General features: G+C 40.4%; 1 protein-coding gene across 1 annotated transcript in view; it reads right to left on the bottom strand.

Annotated features, from left to right (window-relative positions):
* Positions 1 to 296: 296 nt before the first annotated feature.
* The window catches only part of wdr11 (WD repeat domain 11), a 63,663-nt gene continuing 38,747 nt past the window's right edge, over positions 297 to 25,212 (bottom strand). Inside the window, 17 exon segments of the mRNA XM_046873015.1 lie at positions 297 to 1,858; positions 2,306 to 2,385; positions 3,408 to 3,553; positions 4,281 to 4,378; positions 5,541 to 5,706; positions 6,928 to 7,023; positions 9,752 to 9,941; positions 10,826 to 10,891; positions 11,250 to 11,312; positions 14,447 to 14,555; positions 16,731 to 16,902; positions 18,502 to 18,616; positions 18,833 to 18,939; positions 22,445 to 22,592; positions 23,082 to 23,206; positions 23,683 to 23,791; positions 25,033 to 25,108. Coding sequence (XP_046728971.1) covers positions 1,650 to 1,858; positions 2,306 to 2,385; positions 3,408 to 3,553; positions 4,281 to 4,378; positions 5,541 to 5,706; positions 6,928 to 7,023; positions 9,752 to 9,941; positions 10,826 to 10,891; positions 11,250 to 11,312; positions 14,447 to 14,555; positions 16,731 to 16,902; positions 18,502 to 18,616; positions 18,833 to 18,939; positions 22,445 to 22,592; positions 23,082 to 23,206; positions 23,683 to 23,791; positions 25,033 to 25,108 — 2,075 coding nt within the window. The 3' untranslated portion in view covers positions 297 to 1,649.

Below are 25,212 nucleotides of genomic sequence, written 5' to 3'. Positions count from 1 at the left end.
ACATGTCTGAGCCAAAACTTCTTTACTTTCACTTGAGTAAAAAAGTATAATCAGTTCTTCAACTTTTACCCGAGTATTTTAAAACATGAGGATCTGTACTTCTACTTAAGTAAAGGATGTGTGTACTTTTGCCACCTCTTGCCACCTCTGGTTTTGCCACCTCTGGATCGTGACAGTGCACAGAGTTTAATAAAGAGGTAGGAGACTCAACAAAAGAAGACCATCACATAGAGATGCAGTATAACGATATCACAGATTCAACAAAACATGTCCGGGATAAAATAAAGCAGACACAATTAAACCTTATAGACTTTTATTGCATTTCCTATACAGACATGTACACAAAATCATAGTGAAACCACATGCCACTGTTTACCAGGAAACACCACAAATTCAGGATTATTCTACATCAGATATTACAATAATCAGTCGTTATATTTGCTTTGAAAAAAACAAATTAAAAAGCAGGCAGGAATGAATGTTTCTGGATCACGTATAAAGAACAGCACAGGGATGTGTTTATTCACAGAACAACCCCGAAAAACTATTTGGGGAAAAAATCGCACAAATACAGATAATACACAGATACAGCATTGACAAAATCCCAAATCACACAGTTCTCATGTTTATGTTGAGTTTCCTTTTTCAATTATTATTTTTTTTATTCTTTCTTTACTTTTTCCGCCATTTAATCCCCGACTTTTCTATATTCAGTAGCTCTAGAACTGATTCTAAATGCTTAAATCTTTCATTCTGTATTCCATACATCTCTTCTTATATATAAAAAAATACAAATAAAATCCAACATTTCTTCATTCATCGCTCTTTAGAGAAGCATCTTCTAAAACACCACGAGGCGGCGGAATTCCCAAATCAGGAAGTGATTTCTTTTCTGGAAAAGTGTGGCTCTGGGAGCAGCATTAATGATTGATGAACAGTTTCTTATTGTGCTCATGATTAGACATTTAACCTGCTGCAATTAAACAAAAAAAAACCACGAGAGTTGAAGTTGTAATCAGTGCTGTGGAGTCGCTCTGTGCTCTCGCATGTGTTTGGTTTCGTCTGTGGAATGAAAGAGTTTTGTTACATGCTAAAAGAAGCTCAGCTGCTCTTCCTCAATACACAAACACATATAAACAAAACTAAACTAATATAGTGTCAGTGGTCCTACAAAAAAACACTAAACACTGCGAATCATTTGTACATTTTCAGTCTTAATAACTGCTATAATATAAGTGATAAATGGAAACATTTGCATTTGTTGGAAACACTGAATACTGCACCCTTTTTGCTTTATCTTTTATTTTACATCATCAACCAGTTCATCAATTAATTTTATTCCCACAAACATTAATCAAACTTTATTTATATCATTTATACCCCATTTATTTATTGTTCCATTCTAATGAATTGTTTGGTCAAAAAATAAAAAGTGCAAGTTATTGATTACGATGCTTTTTTTCAGAGACGAGGTTGAGAGAAACATGAGCACTTAATGGAAAGAGAACAAAGAACACCAAAGTGCAAGCTTTCTCACACACACACACACACACACACACACACACACACACACACACACACACACACACACACACATTTATACACTAAACCTCCACTAAACCCGAACTCCTTTTCTCCCTCTCTCTACTTTAAAGTGATTCAGTGACGCCTGGGCTGATCTTCTTCTCCTCAATGCCGGCTGTGAGATCAGAGCCGGATCCTTTGTTCTTGAACAGCTCCTCCAAAAGCTCCTCTCCAGCTCCTCCAGCCTTCGAGGCCCACAGAGCAGCTCCCTGTCGCAGTCCCACTGAGTGGAGAAGGCTGGCGTAGGAGGAAAACGCCGCCCCTATAAGTTTATGTAAACAGGCAAAGTGTTAAGGAAACATCAGGGTGTGAATATGATGGGACACGAACATCTTCATTCTTCTCTTTTTTCCAAAAAAACGACACACTCAATGGAGCAATTTAACAAACACCTTAAACACTTTATAATCACCGAGCTGCAGAACATAAAGCTTTCAAAATGATTCTATAATTAACTCTTTCATTAAAAAGCAGTGATTCAGGAGGAGAATAACCGCAACACAAAAGTAAACAAACACAAAGGTGTAACTGCATGTTGTCGCTCGTACACAATAGACGGGATTTTAATGACAGACTGATGTGGAAAAAGGAACAAAACGGTTCATGGGTTCTGTGTTGAGGTTTTCTTATGAGTTTCATGATTACAGTCTGCAGCTGGAACTGTTATTACGCGACACTCAGAGTTGATGTTTGTATCAGTGGTGTTTGTGTAGAAGGATATTAGTCGTGTCGTTTGCTTCCATCACTCCGTATTTCAGACAGGCTTCGATGAAGAGCGCCGCTCGGTCCATATACCTCATACTGATCAGGGGAACATGAGGAAGGGAGACAGACGCATAGTTAGAATTTAGAATCTAAATAAAAAATAAATGAATAAATAAAATGATGTGAAACCACCAAAAATAAATAAATACAATTTGTACAATAAACAAACAAATAAATAAAAAATAAGCGTAATTGCTCAGTTAAACTATTATTTTATCAAAAAAAGTTTTTATAAACAATTAAATAAATAAATAAATAAATAAATAAATAAATAAATATAAAGTGAACTAATTGTATACATATTGTAGGTTTAATAAAATTTCTATGTTAAACTTTTGGGAAAAAAAACCCCCAAAAACCAACAAAATCCCATTTATACATAACTATATAATAAATAAAAATAGTAAATATTGAATTACTATAATATTCCTATACAATAAATAAGCATTAATGTGTAACTGCTGAGCTTAATTTTAAACTGTAACTAAAAAATGTACAATATATACAGAAGCATGCAGAGTATATAAACACACAGCACTGAACTGCTGAATAAACAGTGACTGTCAGTGGTGAATCTCAGCATCTCCAATGTAGCTGCTGTTCAAGAGCAAAATCTTTAACTCTTAACTGCATTGTAAAGAAAAGCTGCTTTGCACAAAAGCATCAGCAACATAAACGTCAAACTAAACCTCCTTTATAATTAAGGCCAAAAAACTGTCAAGGTCATTGTGAATACAGTCCTGAAACCATTAGGATAAGTTTCTGGTCTCTGCAATCTCTTCTGTCTCCGTCTCCGGTGTCTCCATCTCCGCGGTCTCAGTTTCTGCTGTCTCTGTCTCTACTGTCTCTGGTTGGTAGTGGTTTGCTGTTACCTGACACAGTGTGACACTGTTGCAGGTTATTACAACACCTACTCTCATTTCCTGCACTTGTAAACATGTTTCTGTCAGCTTGACTGCACTCGATTCGTCTCTTGTCGACTCCTGCACTTCTGGAAGTATGAACACGTAGGTCTCGAGTAGCTACACGCCTAACGTAAATACAAATGTACTGCGGACCTGTGGAGCATCTCGCCCACTTTCTGGAAGCAGCCCAGTGAGAGAAGCACCAGGATCGCTTTGGACTTCTGATTGACCTGAGGAGAGCAGAGGTACTCGGCCCAGCGTTTCAGCACGTCTGAGGCTTCGGTCGGGTTCAGACGCACCTGATGAACAGAGAGAAGAGAGTGATAGAGTGAGAGATTAAGGGGTTTGTGGTCTGGTGATAGCGAGGAATTAGTGCTACCCCAGGATTTATTTATGCTTTAAAATACTGCATGTAATTCTCAATGGATGGATTTAAATTAGATAAAATGCGTGCAGGAAACATTATTAATTTATCTCCTCGTATAGAGACTCTGAACCCCATTACAAACCACTGGGATGAATGTGAACACACTTATGGCTGAATGAGCACAAATCTCCACAATATCTAGTGGAACATTTTCCCAAAAGAGTGCAACAGCTTATTATAACAGCAAAAGGAGAATTAAAGTGGAATGGGATGCTCAAAAAAGCACATCTTATGAATGGGTGTCCACATACTTTTGGTAAAAAATAAATCCCATTAGACGGTAAAACTACTGATTATCAGCAAGAATTCTGCAGCCAGGAACTTCGCAACACTTTGGCAGCGTGATGGGTAGCAGCAGGTCAGAGCCCGAGGCACGCGTGATAACAAAATTAACAGTGCATTGGTATGCAGTGTGTGTTTTCTGGCTCGAAGGCTGGCACTGTGTTTGTGTGTGCCAGAGATCCGAATGCATTCTGACAGTCTGTATGTGTTCTATTTATACCACAGTATACAATTATCAACAAACCCATTCGACTTGCCTCCTTTTTGCACGTTTCTGGTACAAAAAGGCTTTATTTGGTACGGTCCGTGGGGAATACCTTTGCCAGCCAGGCGGCGCGGTTCCACTTTCCGTATGTCTGCAGATAACGACAGGCGTCTGCTGCCTTGTCAATCAAACACAGCAACTGCACGCCCTCTGAACAGAGACAGAGCGAGAGAGACAGAGGGAAATAGTACAATAGCATAATCAATTACCAATAACAGCTCTTCTTGACACAAATATATATATGTGTGTGTGTGTGTGTGTGTGTGTGTGTGTGTGTGTGTGTGTGTGTGTGTGTGTGAGCGATGTCAGGTCTGGAATGATGCTTAACACACACACTATAAAAGGCAGCTCATTTCCAGAGTGCACAGATTGGCAGGGAAATGTGTGACTGAATGAAATAAACAGTCTTACACTTTATATTCACCACATGTTGGTTTTTAGTTGTGATGTAAAGAAGCAAATAAAGACCTGAACCTGCTCAGATATCCATCATACAGACACATTCAGCTCGTGGACAAATTGGTAATTAGTTAACGAGTTCAGGAGAAGAATTACACTAATGAATTAAATTCCTGTGGCCACACCCACTTTCGACTACAGGAATTCTGTACACTGTGAAATTAATCACCATGCGAAAAGGTTCCTCGGGCATTTTCCATACTCGCACCTTCTGTCCCATATCAAGGGACACCTGGTGGCTGTGTTGGATCGGATACCTGTTCCAGTTTAGTTCCTGTCACTGGTTCATTGTGGGATTGTGTTCACCTATCCTGTGTTAGTTCTTGATTAATTCGGTGTGTTACTGCTCCTCGCAAAGTCGTACCATGCAAAGACCGAGCCTTCTTTCAAATTCAATTCGATTCAATCCGTGTTTATTAATTTTAAAAGAATGTGTAAGTTCGTCCCAAACGTATGAGTGGCGACTGTGGTGAAGGAACAACTCTCTGAGATGTAATGAGGAAGGACTGGAAAAGAGATCCTCATCCTCAACACGGAAATCCACTCATTACAGTTCCATCATTGTTGAGGTGTGACCTGTGGTCCTGAGCACATTGTAGTTATGAACCTTGTTTCTAACTTTTTAGATCAATAATGTATAAAAAATTATCATATCCACATATTTGGTTACAACCTTAACCCTTTTCTTCAATCCAAGAAGCCTATGGTAGTGTAACGCCATTAAATCCTTTAACAATAAAACATTTATCCGATTTAGAAGGCAAATGTTTTCTTCTGAACCACACATCATCACTCCTATAGCGCTGTCCAATCACCTTCAGCCTCCAATCCGAAGAAAAAGCAGACAGTGTACCTGCTAGCTTTCCACTGGCGATCATATTGGTGGCTACCAGTTTAATGGTGCTCTGAGAAGGTCCAGAGGAAGGAATAGTTGTCACTAAGCAGGCTTTAAGCGAGTCGCAGTAGTAGCTCGGGTTCTCAGCACTCGTCTCCAGCAGCAGCTGCACCGCGCGGTCCGTCTGAAGAAAGCAAGGCAACGGAAAATCATTTGGTTTGTAGCAAAAACAAGAGATTTGTTGTTTAGCAACTTTTTTAAGCAACGTTTTTCGCTACTTCACAAACTGCACAATAAACAATTTAAACACTATCAATAAAAATACAAATCACTTCCATGTTCCGCTTCCTGACACTCGATTATAATGTCAAAGAAACGTATGAGAAAACACATTTTTAGTTCATCCGTGCGCAAAAGACTTTAATTACTAACGTGTCCTTTCATCTTCAGACACCATGTTGTGGAGGGATTGTAAATGAGATCGTCTGCAAGGTGTGTGAGTGTGTGTGTGTGAGAGTGTGTGAGAGTGTGTGAGAGTGTGTGAGGGGGATATTGAGGGAGAGAATGAGGTACGCAGATGAACAGGTCTGTCAAATAAAAAGCAGTACAGGACGTTATTCCTTCTCCTCAGCTGCTCGGGCAGAAGGAACAACTCGAATAAACGTCAAATGAACTGTCAGAATGCACGAGGCAGCAGGATGCAAGGCTTCTGATGGACCATGGTTTTGGTTTAGTTTGCTGCTTAGTTCTTCTCAAATATTATACCAAGCATCTAAGTCACGTGTGAAGCTGTTTAATTGGCAACGTGGATTATTAACGTGTTATAAAAGGTTTTCAGTCATTATGTCACAAAAACGTGTTGTGGTGGGCGGGGCTTAATAATGTTTTATTCTAATTGGCTACTAATTAGTGGAAGTAAAGACTTCAGCGAATGTTGGACGGTGTTCAAAGTGTTTGTAGTGGAAATTCATTCATGTATTAATTAATTATCACTCAATAAACAAACTAATTAATTATTTAATTGATTGATTATTTAAAAATCACAAATGCGTTCCTTAACGAGTTTATTTATTATTTCCATAAACAATCAAAAATAATAAATGATAAGATTATTAATTTCACTCACTCATTCCTGCATTAATCAATTCACTCATCACGTCATTTATTCCTTTATTAATGAGTTAATTGATTTATTAATTGATTTATTCCTTCGTTTATATATCTATGTGTAGCACATTCATGAAAAGGTTTTGAAGTGTAAACAGTACACTTTGTAGTATAAAGTATACTTTATGCTTTCATTTTCTTGTATACAGTTTTCATGAACAGTTACATAATTCTTCTGGCATAAATGTAACTCCACACTGCTGTAGTGATCTGATGGTGTGATGTAGTATGAGGAAACCTGTCCCAGAAGAAGTAGCTGATCTGCACATTTTTTGGTGTGTTCATAGCTGGACCTCTTCACCTCCTGCAGATGAACTCTTTCTAACTGGAATCTCTGTAATAAAAGAAAAATATATATATTAAAGATTCGAGCATCAGCTTCAACTGATAAACTCCGAGAAACATCTCAGAAAACTTGTGATTCCAATTCAGTGGTTTAATAATATAATGTGGTACGGCACTGCTGTAGAGCTTTTACCATAAAACCAGTGGCACAAGTGAAAAAAGTAGCAGAAATCGTTAAAAAGTTCAGCCCTGTTTAACACTGGCCATGGAGTTCTCCTTGTTAAAAAGGAAAGAATCTGTTTGAAATAAAGATCCATCATTAGTATACATGACCTCAGTGCTGATGCACATCTCTGGAGGTACATTTCTATTCCTGCTACTGAAACAAAAACCAAAAAACCCCAAGCCGCTAGCCGGTAGCTGCTAGCCCTACAGCCAATTAAGGAGTAATGAACAGAACGGGGGGAGAAAAGCAAAAAAGGGACAAAATGAAAGTGTTCACAGAAAGACAAGGAGAATATTTTAAAGCACACAAAAGCAGCTTATTAGTGCTGGTATAAATAGTGTGTGTACAGAAGTAGAGCAGCAGTGGAGTAATTCATAGTGCGCTTAAAAGTTTCGATAAATAAAATAACAATCCTGCAATTTATATTTCCTTTATATTAAATATTTTCTAAGGCGACTTCATGATACTCGCTATAATATCTTTGTTTTTTGGCTTTAAAGCAGGTTGAAATGTAGTAAACTGTCCTGCTCCTGGACTGACCACAACTGCACTACACTAAAAATTAGTTATGATTTATTTCAGAGATAAGTGCTCACATTCAGTCCATGAGCAAATGCATCGCTGGCGTTCGACTTTATTCTCTACAAACTGTGTCTCATCATATAAACATGAGTTCTCTCCTGGTTTTTCCTCTGAATACGAATCACATAAACCAATAAGATCGAAGTGTCTTCTAATATTTGACATTTAATCACATATACATAAGTATTACAATATCACGATTATATTTCTAACAAATCCAATATGTAGCCCAAAGGGTGTGTAAATTTATGCACAAGAAAACACACTAAATTAAATAAAAATTAAATAAAGACACATAAAATTCAATATTCAATTCCGACAAACGAAACGGCGGTGTATTTAAAAAAGCCGTTAACTGTAAGAGACCCAAAATAACCACCACTTCGGCCTTTCTCTTAAGTTCTATCAAGGTTTGAGAACTTTAGTTTGGTTTGGCTTCGGGGGAGGAGCCGGGGAGTGGCCATGGCAACCATGTGCTGAAGCCCCATTGGCCACCTCATTTACAATTTCATTTTTATAGGCAATGAGTTTATATTAGTTGACAAAATTATTGGGACACGTGACCTTCTTTCTCAATCTGTTCCCACGATGATGGAGGCATGCAATTGTGCCACAAAGACAGCTGCATGGAGAGAAGGTTTTCATGAGATGGAGTGAAAGATATCTCAAGCTCTAAACCCTATTGAACACCTTTAGGGTGAACTTTTCACACTGACTACACCCCAGGAACCTTCTCACCTACATCAGTACCTGACTTTACTGGCACCCATGTAGCTGAATGAATCCACACAAATCTCAAAATCTTCCCAGAAGAGTGGAGCTCATAACAGCAAATGGGACTAAATGTGGAACAGGATGTTCAAAAAACACATCTAATGGAAGTGTATAACGAATTGGAAAAAAAAAGTATGTCACTCTCTTATGGTCAGATGTTCATAAAATAGATGAAAATAATGATATATGGTGTATATGTTTACATGTGTTTAGTCCACTGTAATCTGGATACTACAATATAGTATGATGAAAACTTCTGAGCAATAAAGAATCTCATTATGAGTTTTGCAGGCTCAGGAATTTATCATGTCAAAGATCAGTAATCTAATTCCTCAGCAAAAATCTCAGCAAGTCTTTCCAATTTAATTAACTTTTCACATAATGCAATATTTTGACAACGCTGTTATATGATCGATTTCTTTAGCATACTAACTCTTTCCACACTGAGATCTGGTCAGTCATTAAGCAGGCACCTGATATAAGTGTTAGAACAAAGTAGCAGAGCAAATACACATTTAACAATAACATCCAAACAAATGGCTCCCAGAAGCTGCTTTCTATTATAATAATGACACTGTTTTCCTAATCGTATAGACGGGATGGCAGTTTTTTGGCCGTTACATCAGACCTGGATCGATGGTGAAGACAACGGAAGGAAGAACTGATCAATATGGGGATGCCTGTGCCGTGGTAATTAGGGTGGAAATGAATCAGGTGGAAGTGCCATCATTTGTCAGTTAAGCAGTTATACTGTAAACGACAGGGGAGGAAAAAAAGAGCACAAATCCAGCACAAAAAAAATGGTGTGTTTTTCAGGTGAGTAAACAAGACCTGGGACAAGATTGAGAAGAATGATTTATTCACTGTCTACAAGCTAAATGAAGCAAGTCAGCAAAGAATATGCTGCTTTTCTTCCACTTGCCTGTGTGGAATATAAATAAATTGACACTGCTGCTTTTTTTATTATTTGGGAAATAAAAAAAAAAAATATGTGAAGAGAAGGAGCTAAGATAAGGGTCCAGAGAATCCAGAAGCAACAGTGATGGAGGAAACTTCTACCACTATCGGTATCTAATCACATAATTTCTTCTGCCATATATTTATAAATAGCATGAAATACAGTCATCCTCCGATAGGTTCTTCTTACTGTGTGTGTGTGTGTGTGTGTGTGTGTGTGTGTGTGTGTGTGTTGTACCTGAAAGAAGGAGCTTTCACACAGGATATCATGGCAGATATCCAGATGGCACTGGTTGGTACTCAGGGAGCTTTCTGGCTGTGTTTGCCCATCAGGTGTGGGCACGCTCAGCTGTCGTGCCTGGGCGAAAGACTTGATGTAATGCGCCGCTACGTTCCAAAACTGCAGGTCTGACTCATCACCAAACAGCCTGATGGAACGGGGTTGAATTGTCAATAAAGGATCTTCTAAACTGTGTGTGTTTTTTTTAAAACATAAAATCAGCCTAAAGATGCTTTTCCTTGAGTTTCACCCATTTAGGAAAGTCAGGTGTCCCAATACTTTTGTCCATATATAATAGATATAAAAGTACTCTCTGTGCACTAAACTAGTGGGACACCTGGATTTTCCAGCCATGTTGGAGATGCACAAACCTGTTCCAGAATGACACTGCTCCTGCGCACTAAGCCAGTTCCATGAAGATCTACTGAAGACCTTTGGGATGTAAATGCTGACTGCACCCTCACCTATACATCAGTACCTGACTTTACTAACACCCTTGTGGATGAAGGAATCTCCACAAATCTCCACAAAATCTAGTGGAACATCTTCTAATTGCAGAAAACACACAAACATTTACTTTTCTGGCTTTTGGCAGATGCCCGTATCCTAAACTACCTAAAATTACCTTCTTAATACAACTGAGCAGTTTGTTGGTGATGGGATTTGAACTCATAACCTTCTAACCTGAAGTCTTACATATTAACCACTGAGATACTGCACGTGTAACATCAGTAGGGTGAGCAGGGAAGGTTCAAGGTCTCCTCTGGGGTGTTTGAGAGGATAATTGGGAGGAATGAGAGAAGATTGTCTCTACCTGGACCACCCGATTTCTTCACTAGAAAGAAGAGAGAATGGATTGAGAAACTCCCTCTAACCTCTATAGAAAACCTTTGGACGGCAGAGCGATTACGCTCATCTGCACTGAGAAGGGACGCGATCCGGTCTCGTCCTTGCTGTACTTGTTACAGACACACACACACACACACACACACACACACACACACACACCCACACCCAAACCCACTCACTCACCGGGACACTAGGAGGCAGCGTTGGAGCAGATTGAGCTCTGGGTCCTGGAAAACGTTTTTGGTGTCACTGCCAGGAAAGCAGAATACAGTGAATTTTAGTAGGTTTAGAAACAGTAATTAAAACACACACACACACACACACACACACACACACACACACACACACACACACACACACACACACACCTGCCTGTTACTAAACCTGCTCAGAAAAGGAAAAACCAGTGTTTGCTCAGCTGTCATTTCTCCCTTTGAAGTCTATATTATTTCCCTGCTTCAGTACAGGAGCGAGTGTGAAGGCAGAAGGGAAAAGAGATGATTTGAAATTGCAGAGGTGCTGAAGCAAAGAAAAAAAAACCAACGAGCTCTGATTGGTTAATAGCTCCTGTTTTTTTCCCCATGGCTGCTTATAACCCATTACTCACTTGGACAAGGAGTTCAGCTGTTCTTGCACCAAGCCTTTGATTTCGTCCTTCTCTTGGTAGTCACTGAAATAAACAGAAAAAGTTCAGACACACACTGTGAGTTCGTAGTTTCTTTTCAAGTTCAACCTCCCATGTGGACCAAAACATTCAGGGCTCCTTTTGTTTTTTCCCTTAAATTGGGTTCCGTAAAGCAAACGCAGGTGGTCCATGATTTTATTTTGCTACAGTTATGAATCCACAGCCCACCATCATCCATTGTTATATTTATGTTTGAGTTCAATTGATGGAAACCAAAGAAGCAAAATTGGCCACGCTCTTTCTTTCTTCCTTTTATTTCTTTCTTTTCTCTCTCTCTCTAAATCATGTTAATTTCAGAAACAGTATCCAGACCTGGAGGTGTATGAGCTCTTGTAGCTGATAGCATTATCTGTAGATGCTCATAAATCTCTTGTGTGTTGTGTGCAGATAAACTGATCATTTTTTCTTGAAAAAATAATAAATTTTCCAGAAATGGACCATTAATTGGTTTTCTATTTCATATTCTGCATTTCTATTCAATTCTCCTTTCCCATAGTCACTATATGATTACACTGTAGATTCATTAAGGGGGTGTAAACTTTTGAACAAAATGGTCAGTGTGAGCTGTTTTTATTTTGCCTTCTGGAAATGATGTAAATATCTCATAGAGCTTCTAAAGGGCAAATCGACATCAAAAGGAAAAACAATGAATAAATGGTGTGTAATAGTTGTGTACGAGTCTCTCAGTTGGTCCTGAAGACTCTACATTATAAAGAGATCAGATTTGGAGAAGATGCTGGAAAAGCGAATAATAACCAGTTCCTGAAGAACTATTTAGAAGATTCAGGACTGTCACAAAAATATAAAAGCAGCTGTTGATTATCGAGGTAACAGCAGATGTAATATAGAAGAATATGGCGCATGTAAATGATTCAAACTGCTCCTTTGTGTTAATTCATTATTGTGTTTCGTGGAATTCTGCAAAGCGATTACAAACTTCTGACCTCATCTGCAGCACATGAGATACCCGGAGGCGTACATGAGTACAATACAATACAATACCCTCTGATCCTGAGAGGTGTCTACTACCTCCATCCTTCCTACACACACACACACACACACACACACACACACACACACACACACACTATCAGCCACCTGGACCAAAGAAACAGGAATTACACAAAGATGTTGTTCGTGGACTACAGTTCAGCGTTCAACACCATAATTCCCTCCACACTCACCTCTAAGTTGGAGGTCCTGGGACTCAGCCTGCCGCTGTGTCAATGGATCTCAAACTTCCTGACGGACAGACCACAAGCTGCACGGGTGGGAAAACACACCTCATCCACCCTCACCCTCAGCACTGGAGCTCCCCAGGGTTGTGTTCTGAGCCCCCTGCTGTACTCACTGTACACATATGACTGTGTGGCCACTTCCAACTCCACAACCATCATCAAGTTTGCTGACGACACCGTTGTGGTGGGCCTGATCTCCAACAACAACGAGACGGCCTACCTACAGGAGGTTAAAAACCTGGAGAGATGGTGCCAGGAGAACAACCTTCTCCTGAACGTCAGCAAGACTAAGGAGTTGATCGTGGACTTCAGCACGAAGCAGGAGCGGTCATACCAACCGCTAAACATCTGCGGACTCCAGTGGAAAGAGTGGACAGTTTCCGGTACCTGGGTGTTCACATCACACAGGACCTGTCTTGGTCCTGTCACATCAACACCCTGGTGAAGAAGGCCCGGCAGCGTCTGTACCATCTGAGACGCTTAAGGGACTTTAAACTACCCTCTCAGGTGCTTAAGACTTTTTACACCTGCACCATTGAGAGTGTTCTGACGGGTAGCATCACTTCCTGGTTCGGGAACAGCACCATGCAGGACAGACGAGCCCTCCAGAGGGTGGTGCGCTCAGCTGAACGTACCATCCACACCGAGCTCCCTGACCTGCAGGACATCTACAGCACGCGGTGCAGGACCAGAGCCAGGAAGATTGTGAAGGACCTCAGCCATCCCAACAATGGACTCTTTTCTCTGTTGCGTTCGGGGAAACGCTTCCGCTCCCTGAAGGCGAACACAGAGAGAATGAGGAGGAGCTTCTTCCCGCAGGCCATTCGGTGTTTAAACCAGGAAACACCCAGGATCTAAAAACTGGCCCACTCTCTCCATCATCACCCTTTTTTCCCCTGCACAATCACACTTTTCGTGCTACGGCACATTATACACTGGACTTGCACAGCACAGTGCACTTTACTTTTCATATTTTCATTTTCTTTTTCATATTTATTTCATATTTCTTATATTCTTTTTTTATACCACACCATTCCACACAAGGACACTTTACACCACACCTTACTGCACATGGACACTTATGGACAATCAAAAACATGCCTAACTTGTTTACTGTTTACTGTTGTTTACTGGTTAACTGCACACTGCCATAAACATTTTCTGTGTATGTGTATATATAGGTATATATGTATGTATATATACATATATATTTAGATATCTTTATATCTTTATTTATCTGCCTTCTTTTTCTTACTATATTTTTCTTAAATTTTGTTATTATATTTATATTTTTATTCCCCTTTTTACCCTATTTTATTCCCTTATGCCGGACCGTCGTTAAAAGCATTTCACTGCATGTCGTACCCTGTATGTATGTGTATGTGACAAATAAAAATTTGATTTGATTTTGACACACACACACACACACACACACACACACACACACACACACACACACTTTACAAACTGAAATAACAACATGGACTCAACCTACATCTGCAGGACTTTGTGTGACCTCCATGATTACACTGCACACAACTCTGTGGAACAACAGCTGTGGAGATGCTTCTACATCACCAGTCTAAAAATACTTCCTGAGCTTCAACTTCTCTTCCTTATCAGTGATGATCAGCTGCATGTATGACAATTACATATTACTCCAGCAACTGGTGTGAACCACAACATTCCCGAGAAGTAAAACCATCCTTTTTCCTATATTTCTGTCTGGCTAAATAACTGCCGAGGGCGATTTTCCCTTTTCTCGTATCAAAGAATTTGTTTCCACATGACGTACTCGAAAGTAAACAAAGAGCAATGTGAATAAAAAGTCTAATCAAGGTCACGTAATGAAATGCAATTGAATCAGGTTTAAACACGCACACTTGAGTGATGTCCATGGTGAAGGTTCCAGACCAGGGCTGCAGCAGGAGGAACGCCTTCAGGGTGAGAGCGGCACGTGGGAGCAGCAGGTACGGACACCACACTGGATCTGATCGATTGGGGAAAAAAAATCACATTATTATTATTATTATTATTATTATTATTATTATTATTATAGTGCCATGAAACTGTTTTGAGATTGTAGCGAGGCGTAATGGCGTGGACGCTGCCATTTGCTGCCATTAAACAGAGTGTATAACGTGTTTGTGCGCCTCAATTAACCCGCGGATACGTATAGTTTCTGTCGCACGTGTTCCATTTGGTTCAATATAATGAACCAAATCGTCAAAACGTCAAAAACACGTGAGTGCGCACGCCACTAACACTTGCTTGAAGCTCCATTTGATTTTATTACAGTGTGTTTGGATCAAAGTCTATGATCATGGCACATCCTGACTGAAATTTTCTCCCACTCTTCGTTCCAGATCTGTCACACGGCGGCGCCGTCTCCTGTGCACAACCTTCTACAGGATCGACGCAGAGAGACTAAAATAAATAAATAAGCACCAGGCGAAAACGACGCAGATAAAATAAAACCAAACAAAAGTCATAATCGCTTCTACATGTTTTACTCCAAATCTGACATACACTCACTCAGTGTAATAGTGTCCCTGCTCATTCCTGCAATTATCCAAGAGCAGCAGACTGATGCAGGAGACGCAGACTGATGGGGGAGACGCAGACTGATGGGGGAGACGGAGACTGATGCAGCAGCCGCAGACTGATGCGGGAGACGCAGACTGATGCGGGAAACGGAGACTGATGCAGCAGCCGCAGACTGATGCGAGAGACGCAGACTGATGCGGGAGACGCAGACTGATGCGGCAGTTGCAGACTGATGGGGTAGACGCAGACTGATGCGGGAGACGCAGACTGATGCGGCAGCCGCAGACTGATGCGGCAGTCGCAGACTGATGGGGTAGACGCAGACTGATGCGGGAGACGCAGACTGATGCGGGAGACGCAGACTGATGCGGCAGCCGCAGACTGATGCGGGAGACGCAGACTGATGCGGGTAACGAGATTTTAGATCACACACACAATATTCGGACATCAGAAATGTAGGAGTGGGATTTTATTCAGTTACATGTTCAGTGCAAATTCTTCAGAAACTGATACGGAAAATCAGGAAAATGTGAGCAGAAGGTCAGCAATCAGCAGAGGTGGAAAGTGTAATAAAATATTCACCTCAAGTAAAAATTACTGTTATTGCAATGAAATTTTACTAAAGGTCGAGTGAAGTTCAAAAAGGAAAAGCAGATATAAATCTCAAATGAGGTGTTTTTAATTGAAGGAACACAAATGTAAGTGCAATAAAAAAAAACACTACAGTCCATGGACTTGAGTCTAACGTTAGTTCTGCACTTCCGCAAAAAAAAAAAAAAAAAAAATTCTGCTGTTATAATGAAATCTATTATAATGAGTGAAATCACGAATGCAGATTCAGAACACAGACAGCGAGCGCATGCGCTGAACAACTTTCGCTTTCAGTTGTGAGTTTTAGTTTAGTTTGTTCTAATTTTAAAAACTAAAAGTACACAAAAGGTGACAGTAACATGAGTAAATGTCATTCATTACTATCCACCTCTGGAGATCAGACACGTCTTGTTCATGAAGAACGGATAGAGATCAGACACGTCTTGTTCATGAAGAATGGATAGAGATCAGACAAGTCCTGTTCATGAAGAACGGACAGAGATCAGACACGGCTTGTTCATGAAGAACAGATAGAGATCAGACACGGCTTGTTCATGAAGAACGGACAGAGATCAGACACGGCTTGTTCATAAAGACCAGATAGAGAGCAGACACGTCCTGTCCATGAAGAACGAATAGAGATCAGACACGTCCTGTTAATGAAGAACAGATAGAGAAGGACCAGACTGACAGGGTTAAACTGCGGTAACTCGTATATCCATTGTGAGAACTGTGGTGAGCTGAGAAGCATCTCAGAATGCACAAAACCCTGGGGTGGTTAAACCTCAAAAGCAGGGAACCACATCAGGAACCTGAAAGCACACCTGGAAGACTTTACCATCCTTCTAATCTCCGAATAGGAGTTATACATCGTGTAGATGCTGCATGATCGGCTGATTTTACCTGAAGTGGCATAAATTAAATGGCAAAGAAAGACGTTGCTGGTTCTTGTTTTACTGAAAAACATCAAGAAATCCTTATAAACACACACACACACACACACACACACACACACACACACACACACCTGTTAGGTCTTGCTCATCCATCCTATAGCTTGCAGACTTCATGGCCATCTCCAAAACTCGGACGCAACCATCATCTGAGGCCAGAACCACCTTATCTGATGTACACCAATCGATGTCTAGGATACGGTAGCTGACGTTGCGTCCCGCTCTGATACTGCTCACCATCTGCACCTGCAGGAGACCAAAAGCGACATTCAGGTCCTGGTTTCCTCGTAATGACTGATTTTGACCCGAATGCTGCTGAGTTGAGTTTGGTTTATTTAATCAAACATCATCAGAGGCAAACAAGCTGTGATTTAATGTGAATAAAATCATTATTATATCATTATTAAAGGTAAAAAAAAATCTCAATATCAATAAAAATCAATAAAAAAAACATCCATGTGCAACCAAATGAATCAATTTTTAAGGAAATATTAGCTGGTAAATATGAGTACACTGACATCCTGCTGAAAAATTCAGTGCAAAGGCTGGTGTGTGTGTGTGTGTGTGTGTGTGTGTGTGTGTGTGTGTGTGTGTGTTGTTTCCATGAAGCCACATTGTCAAGAGAGCAGTGATGTGTTTCCACTGTCTTCCTGGAGACGTGTGTGTGTGTGTGTGTGTGTGTGTGTGTGTGTGTGTGTGTGTGTGTGTGGACACTGACAGCCTGCCACTGTCCTCTAGAGAGTAACTCCACAGTTGCAGCCCAAAAAAAATACAGTTTTAAAAGATTTTTAAAAATCACTTTATTTACTCTTTTTATAAAAGTTTTCACTGCTGGTTTTAGTTTTGATTGTAACCATGTTCAGCACAGACACTACTCAGGTAGTGATGTTGGTGAGAAAGTGAGGAGGTTCCTGGAGTGCAGTCAGCGTCCACATTCATCCCAAAAGTATTCAATAGGGTTTATAGAATGGGATCTTCCACATCTTCCAGCCTAAGGAAATCAGATCTTCATGCAGCTGGATTTGTGCACCTTGTCTTGGAACAGGTCTGGGTTTCCTAGACATCTAAAGAAGTCATATAAAATTGTGTGCCTTCAACTTTGTGGTAACAGATTGGGGAAGAACCTCATGTGGCACACAGGAGGGTGAGGTTTTTCCTCACCACCATCACCACTGATTTGCACTTTAGTGATTCATTTTGTGAAATTGACCTGAAATGTAATATAAGTGACCTGAAGTTCAGTTTGCTGAAGGCTTTTTGAAGGCTAGAGATCTTTACAGATACGGCAAACGCAGATTGGATGCAGTTTTCACCGAATCAGTTCAAATGGGGGTTCATTTCCTGTACAAACCAACAATCTGCTAAACTCACACGATTTAAGTTCTTTTCCACCTGCAGGCTCTCAGACTTTACAGGAAGTTTATATAATACTGAAAGAGGCTGCTTTACCATTCATAAGCAACACTTGGACCTTCAGGCTCTTCAGGCACTAACAACAGCCAAACACTAAAAAGCTGAAATAGATGGAAAAATGGACAAATACCTTCTGAAAAGCTTTCAGGGGATCCAGAACACAAAGAGGGAATAAAACAAACAGCAGTTTATTGTTTGCTTTCATATTTAACAGTTTGAACCCTCACCCTCCAGCCAGTCAGAATTCAGAAGTCAAAAACCATCTTAGGCTCCCTCACACTCCCAAATAAGCAAAAAGTTTGTGTAATATTTGTGTTGTGTCGCTCAACGTCCTGAACATCCGAAGATAAAATCATTAAAAAATATTGTCAGAAAATAGAAAAAAACACTTCATGTAGGGTTCAGCAGGAAGGAAAGAGAACTGAAGCTCACCTCTTTGGTGTCCCACACCTCAGCTCCGTCAGTGTACATCACCAGGAGCTTTTGGTTGCCCTTTCCAGGAGCAAAACGGATCTTCTTGACCCATCCACGGTGTGTGGGAATACCCCTAAGAGGTAAAAAAAAAAAAAAATAATGAAAATGAAGTCCGACGCCAACGTCACCATTTTACTGCATTTAAAACTGATGTACTACATACGCAAAGTACTATTACATTAATAATGATTTCGCAAGTCCATCATGTCTCTTATCTATAACTAGACCATGATGCAATAGTGCATAATCTGGAAGAAAAAAAAAACAATAAAGGTAAAAACTCTCCTACCGAGACAGACGAGCTTTCAGATCCCAGAAATTCAGGTTGCCGTCCACATCTCCCAGCACCAGTGTGTCTCCCTTCCACGCGATGCAGGCGATGCTGCCCATACTCCCCTACAGCATACAGCACAGAGGCGTCAGAAAAATATAAAGCCATCAGCCAAAACTACTGAAGGTGAAGTCAATCAGGTCAACTAACAAAAGTTCAAGAGACTTTAAAAAGGACCAAATTACTGCTGGAAAAAAAAGGACCAAAAGTTGATGTTACACCCCTTCATGGTAACATTAATCCATAGGACCAGTGGCCTCTTTCTGTAGGACAAAACAAAAAACAAAATGGTTCTTAAATGGTTTGAAGACTCAGCCTAAAAAAATTTCCCAGCTGTCAATCCGATCAAGCGTTTGTGTGACGTTTTGGACAAACAAATCCGATTTATGGAGACCATGGAGACCCAACCTCACAACTTACACGATTTAAAGGATCTGCTGCCAAACATCAGATTCCACAGCGCACCTTCTCTCTTTTGGATTCGGCAGGTGGTTTTAATGTTGCGGCTGATCTCGAGTGTATAATCTACATCTGGATGTCATGTGTATCGCTTCTATTCACATCCATCCATAAACTGCAACCTGTGATGTTTAAAGCCAAGAACTAAAGCATGGAAATGGCGTCTTAGTAGGTCTGATGTGACACTTGGTACATCATTAATTCTTTCAGAAGGCAAAAAAATCCCAAGGTGCACAGAGGTGGGCTTCCGTTTGTTTGTTTATTGCCTTCGGTTTTTTTCCTTAAGATGAAAAGAGCAACAAAATTTTCCTCCACTGCCTCTGATGTGCTCATCCTCGTGCGCAAACGTGTCGTTAAACGCCGCAGTCACATCTGCTGCCGGGACTGTTTTTACTCTTCTTTATAAACTGATGAAACGATGGAGATGTGCACTGTTATTTTTATATATTGCACACTAATGAACCATGTTCAACCCTATGATGAATGTGAATGCTGACTGCAGTGCGTACAGCACTCCTGTGTGTGTTTGTAGAGATTTCAGTCACACGGGTTTTAGTAAAGTCAGGTATTGATTGTAGGTGAGATGAAGAGACCTGGGGTGCGGTTTCCTATAGCAGGAGATCTTCATGGAGATGGCTTTGTGCACAGGTGCCTTGTCATGCTGAAACAGGTTTAGGTCTCCTAGTTCATGTGAAGGGAAAACTTCATGCTCCTGCATCTAAACACATTTTTTGTGTTGAATCACATTCGGCTAGAAATGCTAGGTGTCCCAATACTTTAGTCCTTGTGCCTTCTGTTTCTAATGTGCAAACCATATTTGATATTTTTCCCTTCTCAAATATGTCTTCCAATAAACATGTCCCTGTGCATCATAGACACTGTGCTCACACTCGCCTTGTGTGAAAACCTTTAATCATTTACATTCTGATTACTTGCTAGAAATAAGATATTGGTGGCTGTGGATTATTGATTTATCTGGCAACCATTCACGCTATTCGTTCAATCTTTGGTGGGTGATCAAAATTTTGACCACTTATTAATCACGCAACATCTACAAGGCATGAAAATAAACTGCGATTATTTTTTTTCTAGTCACTTCAATCGATTTTAGAGTGTAGACAATGGATAAGGATTGAACAGATACGATTTCTATCCTCTGAACAGGTAGTAAAGCTGTTTGTCTGGTGACTGTCGTAGGTCTGAAACGATTCCTCAAGTAACTCGAGTAATTTTAATAGAAAAATTCTTTGTTTAGACCATTTAACTCCACACCGAGCACTGTGTTTCCCCACGGACCATTATTAATGACGCGCCACACGCTAAACTTTGGAGCACTTTGGACAGGTAACACAGAAATGCTGCAGAATAAAAAATGGAGCGAGTTTACCTTTTTTTAAAGTAATTCAAAATATATTTTTGTATATTTATTTATGATTTTTGATTTCTATTCGTATTTTGATGTAATACGGCACTGAAATGCGTTAAATTGGGTGTAGTTTTCACAGATTGCAATTTCAGTAAAAAAAAAAAAAGGACATTATTTGAAAAAGGAAAAAAAAAGACGTTAATTTTAAGAGACCTGTACAATTTTTTTTTTTTACAGAAGCACGTTTTGTCTAATTAATCAATTTTTTTGACAAAAGTAAGTTTCGTCCGATTAATCGACAGAATAATCGGTAGAATATGTGATTACTAAAATAACGATCGCTGCAGCGCCACACTGTAATATTTACAGAATACAGAATGTAAAAGCTCCATATAATCTGCCTGTCCAGGGTGCACTAATTTACGATCACTACACGGCTAAAGGTGTGAATTGGTGTAAAACTGCTGGAGTAAAGATCGCAGTCAGTCTTGGTAAGTCTGAGGTTCGAGATGTCGATCGCATGTGTTCGTGTTTAGAATCAGAAAAAGAAAGTGAAGATCAGAAAACGATACTCTGGTGAGAACTCGTTTCTCTGGTGAGAACTCGTTTCTCGGTTTCTCAGACATGTTCAGAGAACACCAGCTTATAGATCAGCAACACTTTGGAAAACAACTGATCTGTTGCACCTGAAAATAAAAAAATCACACTCTGATGAATGGCGCCGTATGATGGAAGAGATGTTTAATCTGAAGCCACGTGCTGCTGATGAGATGGAGAACACACTGAGAGCACTAAAGCTGCTGCGGTTTACACTAAACCGTATGTGCAGAAATGCTGGTGAGATCCAGCAGCCTGTGTTCAGTGTTTGTGAGTTAAAAACTATTAAAGTGAATTAAAAAAGATTCACTCGAGAGACTTTTTCATTCAAGAGTCAAGAATTTCTCTCCAAATCATTAGCATGTGGAGATTCTCTAATGAGTGTCTGGAGATTTTGTACACGGTATAAAACTGTAAGAAGAAAACGTGTGTCTGACTCCCATTTCCTTTTGTTCTCTGGTTGCGTTTGAAAAACACAAAAACGTCCATATGATCTTTTGATTGAAGCCAGAATGTTGGATGAAGCCATTGATTGATTCTATGCTGAAGGTTCATCAGCAATTTTATATCCAGATTCTTCAAGAGAGCTTTTTGTAGAACAACCCCACCCAGCCCACACTGCCCACCCAGCCCACCCTGCTCACCCAGCCCACACTGCCCACCCAGCCCACCCTGCTCACCCAGCCCACACTACCCACCCAGCCCACCCTGCCCACCCTGCCCACACTGCACACCCTGCCCACCCAGTCCACCCTGAGCCCACCTTCTACTAGATTCACTTTGATCTTTGATTTTGCTGCTTTAGTTTGTATCATATTATCAGAATTTGTTTTCTGCTGAATTAAAGCCCAAATCTTTCACATAACAACCCCGGATTCTCCCCGATTGTCTAACTTTGGTGTTGAACTTCATTTTGTGTTCAACACCAAACCACTGAACACAAACCCAACCAACTCTACATGAGGCAGAATTTCAAATTCATTTACATTTTGAGAAAGACAGTTTTTAAATTTCATTAAAAACTAAAGCAATAAACACAAATGTATATAAGGTATTAGGAATTTATGTCACGTATTCGTAATTTTTACTCATTCCAGCTGTAACACTTGAGTAACTCGAGTTCAGCTCTGTAAATTGGTGTCACTTACATCGGGAGGGATGCGCGCTCCTTCCTTCACAGTGTTCCCCTCTACAGTGATGTGGAAGACCTGGCCGTCTACGTCTGTGAACACGAAGTGCTCGCGGGCCGAGATGCCCTGACTCGTCTCAGCCTTGCTCTCGGCATCCTGCAACAGACTGCAAAAGATCCGACTGTTAGACTTTCAGAAAGAATCAAAAATACTGATTAGCATGACGGAATTAGCCATTTATATCAATTAACTGCTCATTAATGTACAACGATGCAGCAATGACATAAAAACGCAAAGAATTTCTTTCAAGTTTTCCAAATGTCTGCAAACAAAAAGTGGGCGTGGCTTAAACCGAACAGTTCTCGTGCACCTGCAAATTGACTGGAGAACAACTTGCTCTAGAGAAGATTTAGAAAAAGTGTTCCTCCAAGTCTTATATGTAAAATCTAGAACACAACAGTGAAGATGTCCCAAAGAACAGAATTCATTCTAAAGTCCCAAAGCATTCTGGGTCTTTTTGTTTAATCGAGCACATCGCTGGAGTTTATCGATTGTTCTGCTCGCAGGCAGTGAAGAAGAGACGTGGATTCAGATTTATGCAAAGATCGCGTGTTTGGGTTATTGTCGGGTCACAGGATGATCTTTGACCTCTGACCTGATGGCGGAGGACTCCACACTGGTCTGCTCGGCATCCGACAGCGTGGTCTGTCTGGCCATGGCCTCTCGCGCCGCCATCTGCTTCTTCTTCAGACTTTTCAGGTTGTGCGATGGAGACCACTCCTAAACACAAACACACACAAATGCTCGACTTGTGAGGACCTTCTGTGCGCGCACACACACACACACACACACACACACACACACACACACACGAAACCTGTGAGCAGCAGTAGGTTATAACTCAGGTCCTGATCATTACAGGAAAGGGGTGCAGATATCTACCCAGAGGGTGCGATCGAAATGCTAATAAACAGCAGGCTGTAATCTGGAGAGAAGCATTAATTATTAACCCCATTGTGCTGCTTATTTACTGGAATTCACTCGAGAGCTTACACTGTTTACTGGCTCCTGCACCATGAGCTCATCACAAATACACCAAAAAAAAAAAAAGCTCTTTATGAGTTTTCCTGCCAGATAATGAAGTCTGAGTCTTTGTTGAGAGTAGCCAGGTTTCCAGACAGATTCCTCAACTGATAATAAGAAGAGGGTGCACACACACACACACACACACACACACACACACACACACACATTACCAGAGCAGTAACTAAGGGGAAGTTCTTGGCCATCTCACGCAGCAAGGTTCCGGTTCGCACGTCCCAGAGTTCCAGGGGTTTGTCTCTAAACACAACCACCAGATACTGCCTACACACACACATACACACACACACACACACACACACACACACACACACACACACACACACACACACACAGTTTAATGCATTTAACATATGATTAAAATTAAAAACAAATCACACTGCTTTGTGAGGACATTTATATAAACACTATATGCAATGTTTATGGGGACCTAATGACAAGACCATGTATTTCCCCTTAATCTCACCCTAAGCAACATTTTCAGCTCTATTTAATTGATTAATTTATTTGTTCAACTCATTGTTGGCAGTCAAAATGTCTGATTTCCCTATCCTTGTGGGGACTCGGGTCAAACAAGATTGCTTGTATTTATAAAAAGCTGTAATATCAAATAAGCTGAAAGCAGAATAATAAATAAAATGTTGTACACTTTAAGGTCTTCCTTCTGAAAATCAAAAGCAAATGATAAAATAACTTTCAAAACTTTGCTCAAAATATCACATATTTCATGTTCTTGAGTTTTTTTGGAGTTTTTTGGACTCTTTTTGTTTTTTAATTTCGAAATGAATACAAGCAACGTGAACAGACAATCGAGAGGTTTAAATTTTATTTACAGATTAAACTCCTCTCACAGTATTTTCTTTTTATTTAAGCACAATTTAACTTTTCTTTTTAAGTCTTTTTAAGAGCTCTATGGAGATCAGGTGTACAGACTCAGCCAGATGAAGTTCCTGAATAAAGTAAGGAGATTCAGGAAAGACAAACACTCTGAAGGCTTGCGCAGAAACGGCGTCCTACCATGTTTATTGAGCACCGATCCTGAGACGGCATCTAATCTAACAAAGAAGCTAAAGATCCACACCAGCTCTAGATTAGTACCCATGCGTGGTCCAAAAGAACTGGGTCTGAAATTGATCAAGTAGGATCAGTTCTCTCGGGATAAACACTTCAATTCTGGAAAACACTAAGGACCAGGAATGTTTTATTTGAAGGCAGAATGAAGCGGGAAAACCTTCTGTGACAAATTGAAATATGTCAAACAGTGAGTGTAGGTTGAAGAATCCATCCCTGGTGTCAGTTGTGACTTGATTAAACTCATGTCTGGGGCGCCCTGCTTTCTGAAATACTCCCGTGTGTATGTCAAGAGTGAAATGAGAGACATTAATCACAAGCCAACTCTGAGAAGGAAGCCTTCGGCACCCAAATCTCCCAATCATCCAGGAGGGATTGAGGAGGAGAAGGAGGAGAGAAGAGATGAGAAAAGTGTGTTTGTGGGTCCTGCTCACTTTAGATGCGACACTTTAATCATTTCGATGGCTGGCTCATCATTGCCACGCTCGCCCCGGAATGCAAAGCACCTGCCTGAGAGAGAGAGAGAGAGAGAGAGAGAGAGAGAGAGAGAGAGAGAGAGAGAGAGAGAGAGAGAGAGAGAGAGAGGGAGAGAGAGGGAAAGAGAGGGAAAGAGA

This window comes from Silurus meridionalis, chromosome 2, assembly GCF_014805685.1.
Source record: "Silurus meridionalis isolate SWU-2019-XX chromosome 2, ASM1480568v1, whole genome shotgun sequence".
NCBI classification, from domain to species: domain Eukaryota; kingdom Metazoa; phylum Chordata; class Actinopteri; order Siluriformes; family Siluridae; genus Silurus; species Silurus meridionalis.
The sequence above is the reverse complement of the archived record's forward strand: the minus strand, read 5'-3'. Positions and strand labels throughout refer to the sequence as shown.